Below are 12,654 nucleotides of genomic sequence, written 5' to 3' on the forward strand. Positions count from 1 at the left end.
TCCACTTCACCATCACCAATTGCCAATATGCTACAGTAACTGCGACGCTGTCTGACAAAAAGGCGGGGAGGCGGCTGTTGGCTTGCATCTGCATCATGGCGACGTCGTCGGGGTTGCCGACTACTGCGCCAATCGCACATGCCATTGCTGAGACCTTGCGATGGAGGAGGGAGGTGTCATCGTTGGTGAGAGAACTAACACCTCTTGAGGATATCATAGAGGCTGATTCAGAGTGGTGGAGAAGAGGGCCTACTAGAGTATAGTAGCAGAAATGCCAGAAAAGAGCGTAGCGTGGCCTTTATAATGCAAAGAATTTGGACACTGACGGCGATAGAGCTAGGTCTGAGGATCAGAGAGAGGGTTTGATTGGGAAAATGCATCATGATGTAAAGGGCGAGGGCAAGGTGGATCCTTGCGGTGGCAGTGGAGGACGCAATGAAGTCTAATCGGTAGGTGGAGTCCTTTGAGACCCCCATCTTAATTCCCCCAAACTTGTAGGAAAGAATACTTCGCCGGCTCCCACAATAGTGTTGGACGTAAGGCAAAGGACATCAAGGAGAATTGATAAGGCTATTTAGGTACTTTCATAAATTAACATTTTTTATTAATTAAATTGATGATCTGGTTGACTTGTCAAGGGTATAGTAGGTCATTAAGCTCATACCATAGTTGGAAAAACATATAAAAGGTCCCAATAAAAACTAGATATAGTTTAGGAGGTGTTGACATAATTAACTCTTCTTAGCATCATATAAAATTTCTTTGTTTTACATATCATTAAGATCTCAAAATATAAATAGAAATTACAAATCTTAAAAAAAAAAAGAGTAAGAAAACGAAAATTCTTGCAGAGAGAGCTCGCGTTGCTACTGTTGGAGTTCATACGTTACATGCTTACATACTGAAGGCTATTTGCATTATCTCCAATAATATTATTCTCAGGGCAAGTGTTAGCTAAGTAAGGAATAGCATATGGTCCATGAAGAACTCCATCGGCAACTACATTGTAAACTGCCTCAGTTGGATGCATTCCATCCCAGGAGCCGTAGGATGATGGATCGTCGCAGACCGATGATGCTGGAGTTCCACAACATGCTTGCAAAGGTGCCTTAAATCCTGCCATACCACATTAATTAGCTCTTATCAATTTAATAGCTATACTTTCTTTTTTCTGAACAAAAAGAGAACTCACCAAATTGATTTGGGTCGCGAAAGATTCTTATGACAGCCTCATAATAATCAGCATAAATTATCGTAACATTAGGGTAAAGTTTCTTGAGGTTATCCAACTCTTCCACAAGTAATTTATTGTGATACTCTGCGAACTCATTCAACCATTTGATGCAGCCAGTTTGTGGATCATAGTCTTCCTCATTTTGGCTCTGGAATTTTTTAAGATACGATGGAATGCACCCAATTGGGAAGTTACCTGGAACTACAAAAGTCTTTGCTCCAAGCTTGATTAGATCCTGCCAATTAATAAATAAAAGTTGGTAGGAGTGTTAGCAAATTAAGAATTATGGAAATAAACTAATGGATAGCTGAGAGAGACAGAGAGGATGGGCTCTCACAGTGATGGATGAAATAATGTAATGGACAACAGGAGGAACAAAGGTGAGAACTTCATCAAAACTTGTACTTCCATCAAGGAGAGGATGGTTGTAGTCATTTCCTCCAATCTCTCCAACAATAAAAAGGGAGGTGCTCATGATGTTGTTGTAGTCTGCAAATAAATAAAAGCATTGCATTTATCTTCTAGTAGGGCCAAGATTGAAGTATATATATATATATACGGTCCTACCAAATAACTAACATATGTCCAATTAATTCCTAGATATGTTTGTGGCAAACAAACATCAACTAACATATGTCCAATTAATTCCTAGATATGTTTGTGGCAAACAAACATCATGGATATCATTGAAAAGTAAAATATATCTACATTTTAATTTAAATGATAAATAAGTTTGACAAAGTCAAAACTCTTTTTTTTTTCTTTTTGATAGATTATAATCGATATGCTAATCATAGGCTAAACTAAAAGGCTAGTCCTTATCGAACCTAAGTTAAACAACTGGATCAATCTAGAGGTGATCATCAGACTCGATATGTTGTCATTTTTTAAGAGAAGCTTTTGTGCATTGTGCACACTTCATTTCACCTAAAAATGGAGACATTGTCATATTAAAAATAGGTGATCTACCTTCTATTACTGTGCTTTAGAATAATCAAGATTCTTTGACATATCGATCAAGACAATAGGGTTAAGCATAAACTCATTAATATCAATTAAGCAGCTCACCTTATGACCCAAATTTGGATCTACTCATGGTCAGACTGCATTTTCGAAGAGAACTCCAAAGTACAACTTTCCTCTTGGCCATCTCATCAAGAACACTCGTCGCGCGAGCAATGTAGCGGCAACCACCTAGTTATCCATACCTTTCTGACTGCAAATCTATGAACTCTCCTCTCCATGAGCAGGCCGCTCTAACCAGCGTAAAGCTGTTTCGCCACAAGTCCATCCTTAACGCCTCCTCAGAGATACCAAATACCTCATTCAACCTTAGGACGTCGATACGCCCACTAGTAATGGAGATACACTATACTCTCACACGCATTTCATCGAACATGTTCTGGGCATCAAACCAAGAACACCAAGATGATCCTTACCCAAGACAATGACTCGAATACAACTTTGAGGACATGGGTATGCGTCTTTACATCGGCCTAAGACCCGAGCAAATGACTCGAGGAAGAAAAAGAGGGCGTATGGAGGCGCAGTTGGGGACGCCAAGGCCAGCTTATTGTTTACCTTCTCTGGTGAATTCGCTGGACCAATAGAAAGCTGGACTTGATCGGGCTACGGGCCGGACTACTAAATTTAGTGAACACACACACCACACCATTGGCGTGGCCCGATGGTTGTTGATTCTTTCTTAAATCGAACGGGCCGTGTTGCAGGCTACTTGTCTCAGCCGGACCCAAATCAGGCTCGGGCTATATTTAGCTCGGTTTAACTCGGACGGATTCGACCAGATCGAGCTCGAGGTTGACTCTTCTAAGAGACGAGTCACACTAGTATCTAAGGAGGTTTTGGATCCATTACTTCTACTTCTATCATAAGATTGTAGGCATGTAGCACCCAACATCTAAACTATATTGATTTATAAATTCAAGCCCAGGATCTCTATGTTAACTACTATATATAAGAATAAAATTAGTACTAATTACCAGACGACCCAGGTGAGAGTAACGGAAGTAACTGCATGAACCACTGCATCTGAACGCCCAAAGAGTAGTCCGTCCATGTCACATTCATCCCCTTCGCCGCGAAGAAGGAATTATTCAACGCCGTCGCCCCCATCACCGCAAAGTTGGCCCCGTGCCGGAAATCCTCGCCGCACCGCCCCTCGAGGTACGCCGTTAAAAAGGGCAACCCAAATGCTTGAGCTACGTGCACCAACCAAAAAGACTAGTTAATAACGATCCATTTATTAAACACCGCATATGTACTCTTTGCATTATCTAGCTAATAAAATACTCAGTCCAATTTCCACAAGTTCAAACAAAAAAAAAAAAAAAAAAAAAAGAAGCACGAATCACACGATTCCACTAAAGAAAAGAGTGGTTGCAACTTGCCCATCTTCAAATCGTTTCCATGATGTTGATCGATCACTACGCCTACTTTTTATATTTCTTTAAAGCAGAGTTTCTAATCACGCAGTTTATATCTGAAAACAAATATACCAACCAATGAAGTCGACGATGACGCGGCCGTCGGTGAAGCGGCCGCTAGGGCGGCCGAAGTAGGTCTCGCCGTAAGGGCACCGCTTGTCGGAGTCAAACCAGTCGCCGCCGGCGGAGGAGACGAAGTTTCCGGTGTCGGAGATGGAGTCGCCAAAGCAAAAGATGCGAGAGTAACAAGCAGCGGCGAGTTGTGCTTGTAGGAGAGGTAGGATAACTATGGGGAGGAGGAGGAGGAGGCCATGGGATGAGGAGGCCATGGAGAGAGATGAGTTGCTTTAGGAGAGAGGAATATTTGGGAGGCTGAGGTAATATGTTAAAATCTTTTGAAGGACTCACGTACACTGCTCACATACCTATATAGCCTCCTTTCTTTAATAGAAAAGTAGTGCAAAGTGACGCATTGGTGGGACATCACCGACATAAATAAGCTGACGAGGATTGCCTACCGGCTCATTCCGTTTGTCGTCACTATCCGTATTTATAAGGATAAGCAAATATATCGGAGAAATCAATACGAAGGGCGGCCGATGATGGGTTCGTTCTCGCCGTCGGGCAGTTGCCGGTGGTCGGATAATTGAGAGAGTGGTAATCAGGAGTAGATGAAGCGAAAACAATGGGATTAATGGCCTCAAATACTTAATTAAAGAAACAAATGGCCTAAAATGCTAAAACGAACATCAAGCTGATGAGGACAGGGCTAGCTTTCTTTGATTCTTTATCTTACTTTTACCAATGTCTACGTCACATTGAGGGGTTCCTTTATCCTAAAAATTAAAATAAAATAAAGTTAAAGTAAAAAATAGAGTTAATTTTGTGAGAAAAGTACGAAGTGCTTCACAGCCTCACAGGAAGCCTGTGGTGTAGAGGTACCTGAAAGCTATACGAGCACTGAGGTGGGGTCTATGATTTGCTTTGAAAGCTTGGCCTCCATTGATGGTGGCATAAACTATTGCCCAACTGTGCAGCTAAAATCGAGACTACAAAATAAATAAATTAACTACAGAACACAACCCACGTAACATCCACAGGTAAATACAGATACAAAATATCAAACTGGAAAGTATCCACTACAAACATCCAAACAAAATTTGCTACCATCGACAGCATTACTTCTCCAAATCCACGATCTCTTATGCCGTGTCTAATTTTATTTAGTTAAAAAATATATTATGTAACTATTATGCCACTAATTTTAGAGATTTGAATTCAAATGGTTTTACTCTTGCATTAGAAGAATATTTAAAAATTTAAAAATAAAATAGCTTTTTTAATATATTTTATTTATTGTTAAGGTGTGAGAGATATAATTAACTAATTATTGTAGGGTTGATAGATATTCTTTATTAACTAATTATTGTGGTTTGGGTTAATAGTTTGACTCATTTGATAAATCTGACTTTAAGGTAAAGGGATAAAAAATATGCATAATTAAGAATAAATAATATAATAAATATGATATCGGATCTTTATATCGGATTCAAGTCTCCTTGCGCCACTCTCTTGGGGAGTTTTTGGTCTTCCTCGACTCGCCTCCGCCCTCCGCCCTCCTCCTGAAACCCTAAACCTCTCACGTTAACCCTCATCCTCCGACAGTCACACACACTCTCTGTTGATCAGTGCGCAAATCTCTATCCTGCCATGAGGATGCTAAGAAGCTCGTCGACCTTCTCTCCATGGCCGCCTCGCTCATTTGCAAGTCCCAGTTACCGCGCTTCCACCGCAAATGCTCTCCTCCCTTCTCCCGAAAGATTCACATCGGAGACGAAGAAATATAGCGCCAAAACAACGCCGTTGGAGAATCCCTCTTCTGTAATCCCGGAAAAATCCAATCTTGATGTGGCAACTCCGCTGGAAACGGGAAATATCGAGGAACTTGTATCGGAAATGAGGACATCTATCATCAAAACAGCGTCTTTGGTGAAATCCACTTCTCATATCCCTGAAAATACCAATCTTGATGCGGAGACTCCGCTGGAAATGAGAAATCCCGAACAGCCCAGCACGGGAAGTGGCGAAACAGGAACTTCTCAATCTCCAATTCAAAAGCTATGTGAGATATTTGCCCCCTTGGCGAGTCAGGAGAGATTGGTCGAGTCCCTTCTAACCCATCAGAACGATCCAGGAGCAGCTCTGAGATATTTCGAGTGGGCTCAGAGGGAACGAGGTTTTGTTGGCATTGATCCATTCTGCATACTCTTCCACATTCTGGTGCGCTCTGGGAGCCGGACCGAAGCCCGGAAGTTGCTGAAACGCAACGTTCTAGGCATTGATAGTCCCCGTCCTCGTGTAGTTGTAGATCGCCTGATTGAAACTTCCAAGAGGTGTGATTCTGATCCTTCTGCGTTTAAATACCTGTTGCTTTGCTATTCTAATTCCGGTCGTGTTGAAGACGCGCTCGAAGCTTTTCGTCAAATGGTTGAATGTGGCATACTTAATGAAGTTAAAGCGACAAATCGTGTTTTAAGAGCGATGGTAAGGAGAAACTCTATCACTACTGCTCGGGTAATTTACAGGGAGATGAAGGCAAAGAGAATGGATTTTGATGTTCGTACATTTGATATAATGACCAATGCATGTATGCTAGATGAAAAGCCTGAAGAAGCAGAAGTGTTCTTCAAGGAAATGATTGATATGGGTTTGCAACCGGATGAAATTTCTTATTCTACCATTATACGGTCAGTATGCAAGAAACCAGATTCAATCCGGGCTTGTCAGTTGTTGTCGGAGATGAGAAGGGTGGGCTTTGTTCCCTCCCAGTTCATATGTAATTTAGTAATTGGAGCTTGTGTAAAGCAAGGCAACATGCGGGAGGCTCTAAAATTAAAAGATGAGATGGTCATTAATTGCCTGCCAATGAATGTGATTGGTGCGACTAGTCTAATGAAAGGATATTGTGATCAGGGAGATCTTAGCAGTGCACTGGATCTATTCTCTAGTACCATTGAGCTAGGCATAGTTCCAACTGATGTTACATACTCAGTTCTGATAGAAGGTTGCTATAGAAATGGAAAAACAGATATGGCCCATGAGCTTTATAATCAAATGAGACAAAGGGGCATGGGTCCTAGAGTCTTCACACTCAATACGGTGATAAGGTGTCTCTTGAAAGATGATAAGTGGAAAGAGGCTCTGCAGGTGTTTGATGAAGCAGTTCCCCTTGGTATACCAAATGTTTTCACTTTTGATATTCTTCTACATTGGATCTGCCAGCGTGGCAGGGTGAAGGAAGCTTGCAACTTATGGGCTAAAATGGAGGACATGGGAGTGAAACCAAGTGTTGTTTCGTACAACAATTTGATATGCGGCCATTGCAAGAATGGAGACATTGATTCAGCGGTTAATTTGTATTCAGAAATGTCTCAATGTGGCATCAAACCTAATGTTGTCACATATACCACTCTCATGGATGGGTTCATCAATAAGAAGGATTTCGATAGGGCTTACGATCTTCTTCAGACAATGCATGACTTGGGTGTTCCTCGCAACGAATATATATTTAATACTCTCATCAAGGGCCTTTTTATGGTTGGTCGTTCGTCTGAAGTTAATGATATGTTGCAGAAGTTTATGGAAGAGGGGTTTATACCTAGCTGTATGACTTATAACAGTATCATTGATGGCTACATGAAAGCTGGCATGATGAGTTTAGCATTCACAGCATACCAGCAAATGATTAGAAGTGGTATATCTCCCAGTATAGTTACATACACCAGTTTCATTAATGGCTACTGTAAAAATGATTGCAGCGATCTTGCTGCAAAATTGCTGAATGGAGTGAGATGGAAGGGTCTCCAATTGGACAGTGCTGCATATAATGCCCTCATTGTTGTTTTCTGCAAGAAAGGAAACATGTATGGTGCACTTCAGCTTCTTGATGACCTTCTCGACGCTGGCTTAAAGCCATGTGCAGCTATATACAACAGCCTCATTACTGGGTATAAAAAGTTGAATAAGATGGAAGCTGCTCTTGAATTGCATAAGAGGATGCTTGAAGAAGGAATTCCTTGTGATACTGCTACTTATACAACCTTAATTGACGGATTGCAAAAAGCTGGTAATATAACCTTTGCTTCTGAACTCTATTCCGAGATGGTAGCCAAGGGCAATATTCCTGATGATGTAACTTTCACGACGTTAACTCATGGTCTTTGCCGTAAAGGAGACATAGAAAATGCTCGGGAAATTTTGGATGAAATGGATAAGAAAGATGTATGTCCTAATGTTCTTATATATAATATGCTGATCAACGGATACTTTAGGGAAGGTAAGCTAGAAGAGGCCTTCAAGTTGCATGATGAAATGCTTGACAGAGGTCTTGTTCCTGATGATATAACATATGATATTCTTGTCAGTCAAAAGTTTGCTGGAGGCACTTCTGCAAGGGCTTAGTATGCTTAATTGCTATGTTGGGTAATTTCCCTCCAAATGGGAATATCAAACGCCACATAAGCAGAAGGTCCAATTTAGTTTACTCCATAGCTGAAGATTGTTCTGCAGCTTGATAAGCAAAGGTATGAATCAAGACATACCCAGTAAAATGGATGGTTTGAGCTATGAGTTTAGTCTTGAATATCCAGCTGATTCTCATATACCACTGTATATAAGTAATTTCCTGATCAGGTCCTTTTTGTTGAACAAAATCCTAATCAGATCTTGTCAAATGTTTTTGGAGCTTTATCATATTAAGATCATCTTAGCATAGGAGCTCACAGGCACATTTGAAAGCTTTGGTTTCACAACTAATATTGCATGTTATTTTAGTGGTTATGTTGTCTCCTCTTTTTATTTCTGTGTCTAGTTCGATGTTTAGAAATCTAAGTTGGTCTAACACATATACAGCACTTGATATACGAGATAACCCGACCTACTTACAAGTTACAACAGTATTCGTTAGAATCATTCTCCTCCCCCCAGCTGACTTTATGACAAATATTGCGGTTGTGTTACTTTACTAAGTATAAGAACAAAACTGAACCACTGATGCGTAAAAAATGAGAAAAGGAAAATCATTATAGAACTTGGAAGTTGATTCGTAATTATAATGAAGCAGAAGAGTTTGTAAGACAACTCACGTGACACTTAAATATAGGCATTAACTTTTCAACATTTGAAATATTAATTAGACCTGCTATATTCACTTTCTTGGTAGATCACCAGCTCTCTGGGTAGGAAATATAAATAGAAATGCATTTTATTGATCAAAGAGTATATGTGATCATGTTTTTGTTTTCCAAGATGTATGTGTTCTTGATAAGAAGAAATTTATAGTTAATATTCTTGGCAGTAACTGCATATTGTTCTTGATATCAATCTGCAGATTCCACATCAATGGATACGACAAGGTGAATGCTTGCAGCCATTGATATGAATCCCTCTCTTCATATTCAAATATTTTGATATCAAGGAAGAAGAGAGGATTTCTTTTGAGATCTAGCATGGGTTGGAGAAAGCTGCGGAACTCCATGGTATATGATGGACCTTATTTTGCTGACCAGCGGTGTTAAAGTGGACCTAGCAAGAGCAATGAAACATCCTCCTTTTTAGGGGTGTCATCCTCCTTGTTTTTCAGGCAGCAATCAAAACGGAAACACTATGAAGTTGCAGATAGGAGAAACTGGAATTTGAGACATATTGTTCTGTCATGGATTCATGAAGAGGTGGTCTTACATTGCAGACTCCTGGTGGGCACTAGGATGGGAAGTTTATGAACTTCTGAGCCACTCTTCAACTGTGACTTTTTTTGTCTACTGCTATTTTGGATTATCTCATTTGACTGAGGAATATCACTTCTCCTCAGGTCTCCAATACCCGAGTCTGAGGAGAAGTATCATAATGTTGAGGTGAGGTGACTCGGTCTTTATGTAATAGGTCCCACTTTGTACAGTCAAATACAGCAGCAAGGATATGTGAGTTCTTCTCAGTTGGTTCAATAAACAATCCAGCCAGCTTGGTGCTTCAATGTATCTACTTTAGGCTAATCTTGCCTAGCCTCTTCAATTGTTAAGAGTTATTGCCAGATTGATGGAGTTTACTAATTTATTGTTTTCATCGGTTTAAAAGTAATTAAATTTTACAAGTTTTTGTTGGTATAGGATTAATTTTATCTTATAGGTTTGTTTTATCATCTTTTTCGTAGGGAAAATTATTGGTCTAATTTATAGATTCTATAATGACATTCGTCATTATAGCAGTACCAATGACTTGTTTTATCCTTTATGAGTGACTCTATTATATCAAAAGTTTAAAACAGAAGCGAGTCAAAAAGTATAACATATACTGAATGTCATCACATGTCAAGGGTTCATAACTCACTGACATCTAAGAGACAGAAGAAAACTGAACAACGCATACTCTACTGTAATAGAATCTCCATCAAACCCCTTATATTCTGCATATAATCAGAAGCAGATAGAAACTCTAATCAAATATATCATCTTCGTCGTCAGGAAGAGGTTGAGCTGCAGCTGCCGCGAGGTCTGCCTCATGCCTGTGGAAGCATGAGAAGTTGTGTAAGATATATCATCTTAGTGTAATGGAACTCGCGCATAACATAACGCAGCAGGGCAGCTAAATGATAGAGATGAAAAATTTTGCAACAGACTAATCCTGGTTGATACTAAGACATCTCTACTATCCTCAAATTTCAGCAGTTGGAAAGAAGCCAAGAACACTCACTGTTGCTGTGCAGCCAAGTCGATTTGTACCTCCGGAGGAGCAAGAGCAGGCGATTCGACAAAGTGAAGATTTGCGTCCCTAGACAACACAATTGAAATTGAGTTTCTTTGCAGAGACTTTTAAATGATATGCAAAGTCGAGCGAATCTATAATTAGTTTGTTACCCCGCGAGTTTTCTAGCTAGATACAGGAATGGCTTCTCAAAGTTGTAGTTGCTCTTTGCTGAAATCTCATAGTACTGCAGGTTCTTTTTCCTGTGAAATGTAACTTGCTTGGCTTTGACCTGCCTGTTCTTCACATCGACCTTGTTACCGCAAAGGACAATGGGGATATTTTCACAAACCCTGATTGACAAAGCACAGAAATTTGCTATTTAGATGCAATCACAATGGCAACATCTTGCATTAGCCTCATCCAGTTTACAGAGCGAACCTGCACAAGTCTCGGTGCCACGTCGGAACATTCTTGTAAGTTAACCGTGAAGTTACGTCAAACATGATGATAGCACACTGGCCATGGATACTGTGCAAAAGAAAGCAAGGTAAACCAAAAGGATAAAGGAGAACAATAGCAGCTAATATATGTATCTTTTGCAAGCATCTAAAGAACCAATGTTATAGTTTCTATTGATGTTCATGGCTCATTTGAGCAACCAAAGGAAGCAAATAACCCAAGCAATATTTCAGAATTGTTACACAGTAATCATCCGGAAAGAAGACTCACTAGTATCCATCCCTGAGACCACCAAACTTCTCCTGACCGGCTGTATCCCAGCAATAGAATCGGATCTTCCCACAATTGGTGAAGAAATCCAAAGGATGAACTTCGACACCAATAGTAGCTGCAATACATTTTAATGGGAGGAAGAAAAGTTAAAACTCATTCTCGACTCTTTCAGAGATGGAAAACATCATATACAATCTAAGATGATTCGTATGATACTTACGCTCGTACTTCTTCTCAAATTCACCAGTAAGATGCCTCTTCACAAATGTGGTCTTACCTACACCATTACGATTTCACAACAGAATCAACCATCGACCAGATCACAAACACACGAAATCAATTCTCTTGAATAAAAAATACCAACACTTCACCTTATAAACCATAGAAATCCGAATCAAGTAGCTTCATAATTTAATGCACTACGAAGAATGAAGTATAAGATTTCTTAAGGTAAGGGAATCTGCAGCAAAATTCGTCCGACAAAAGGCTAAAAAATCAGCGGGAAATAAACACCAATTGCCGGAGAAATTTTCAGCTTAAAAAAAAAAAAGAAAAAAGAAATCCAATCTTTATCACAAAAAGAGTGGAAAAATCAAGGAAAGATAAGATAATCACCAGTTCCTCCATCACCGACTATTACGAGCTTGAAGCTCGGGTAATCGACTGTTTGCTGATTCGGCAATGCCTGCAAATGAGCAGAGGAAGTCGCCCACAAGTGAATCAAAACCCTAAACCCTAATCATTCGATCCAAGGTCATGAAAGAAACCAAAGCGAGCTCAATTCTTACCATTTGAATCCAAAACTAATTCACGAGTTAGGAGGAAGAAGAGATTGCGGTGGCGAGGTGACGAGGATATTTATCAAACGCACCTACTAGCTTCTAGAAGTTTTATTTATTTATTTCATTATTTTTCTTTCTTCTTTATTCGGTTTTTCTCCGTTCTTTCTTAGCTTCAAGAGAACGCAAGCTTGTGGGCCGTCCGATGTGGTTCCTACGGACGGATTGGTACGTCTAGCTTTTGAAGAACGCGCGACTGTGGACCGTTGGATACGATCTACCGGACCGATTCATTCTATTGGATTGCGAAGCTAATAGTATCCACTCAGATTGACTCCGGATCCATTTAATCATCGGATCCTCCTGAATCGGATCCACTTAAACAAAATTAGGCCCAATCTTAGACCAGGCCCTAATATTCCTCAGATTGGGCTAAGCTCGAGCCCATATATAACGAGAATATTGATTCAAGTTTTGCTTGCCTCGGAAGTTGTGGATCTTCGCCTTTGTCTTATATATATAAATTTATCCAATGGAAATATTAAACTTTTGGTATGAAAAAGATCACACGTTTTCAACTTCATTTTATTTTTAATATCTCAAAAATAACTTGAGTTAATATACCCTAACGACAGCAAACAAAATTCCATTACATTTATCGTATACTTTAACCTAAATAAAATGCTAGCTAGATATGGGAAGTGTGAATGAGTATAACAGAGAA

The 12,654-nt window shown here is 39.9% G+C and overlaps 3 protein-coding genes across 3 annotated transcripts; 1 reads left to right on the forward strand and 2 right to left on the reverse strand.

Annotated features, from left to right (window-relative positions):
* Nucleotides 1-720: 720 nt before the first annotated feature.
* On the reverse strand, nucleotides 721-4,080 carry LOC140775031 (GDSL esterase/lipase At1g28570-like). The gene is made up of 5 exons (XM_073118251.1): nucleotides 3,755-4,080; nucleotides 3,235-3,453; nucleotides 1,572-1,723; nucleotides 1,193-1,469; nucleotides 721-1,116 (listed from the first exon to the last, which is right to left on the reverse strand). Exons 1-5 carry the CDS (start codon nucleotides 4,005-4,007, stop codon nucleotides 887-889), a joined length of 1,131 nt encoding a protein of 376 aa, XP_072974352.1. The 5' UTR covers nucleotides 4,008-4,080; the 3' UTR covers nucleotides 721-886.
* A 1,175-nt stretch (nucleotides 4,081-5,255) lies between these two features.
* On the forward strand, nucleotides 5,256-9,766 carry LOC140774211 (uncharacterized). Its single transcript, XM_073117113.1, has 2 exons — nucleotides 5,256-8,261; nucleotides 9,068-9,766. Exon 1 carries the CDS (start codon nucleotides 5,389-5,391, stop codon nucleotides 8,137-8,139), a length of 2,751 nt encoding a protein of 916 aa, XP_072973214.1. The 5' UTR covers nucleotides 5,256-5,388; the 3' UTR covers nucleotides 8,140-8,261; nucleotides 9,068-9,766.
* Nucleotides 9,767-10,007: 241 nt separating this feature from the next.
* LOC140773939 (GTP-binding nuclear protein Ran-3) lies at nucleotides 10,008-12,025 on the reverse strand. Its single transcript, XM_073116730.1, has 8 exons — nucleotides 11,940-12,025; nucleotides 11,767-11,836; nucleotides 11,372-11,428; nucleotides 11,149-11,266; nucleotides 10,858-10,947; nucleotides 10,590-10,769; nucleotides 10,426-10,503; nucleotides 10,008-10,237 (listed from the first exon to the last, which is right to left on the reverse strand). Exons 1-8 carry the CDS (start codon nucleotides 11,940-11,942, stop codon nucleotides 10,168-10,170), a joined length of 666 nt encoding a protein of 221 aa, XP_072972831.1. The 5' UTR covers nucleotides 11,943-12,025; the 3' UTR covers nucleotides 10,008-10,167.
* Nucleotides 12,026-12,654: the final 629 nt, after the last annotated feature.

This window comes from Typha angustifolia, chromosome 13, assembly GCF_048772165.1.
Source record: "Typha angustifolia cultivar Huaian chromosome 13, ASM4877216v1, whole genome shotgun sequence".
Classification (NCBI taxonomy): domain Eukaryota; kingdom Viridiplantae; phylum Streptophyta; class Magnoliopsida; order Poales; family Typhaceae; genus Typha; species Typha angustifolia.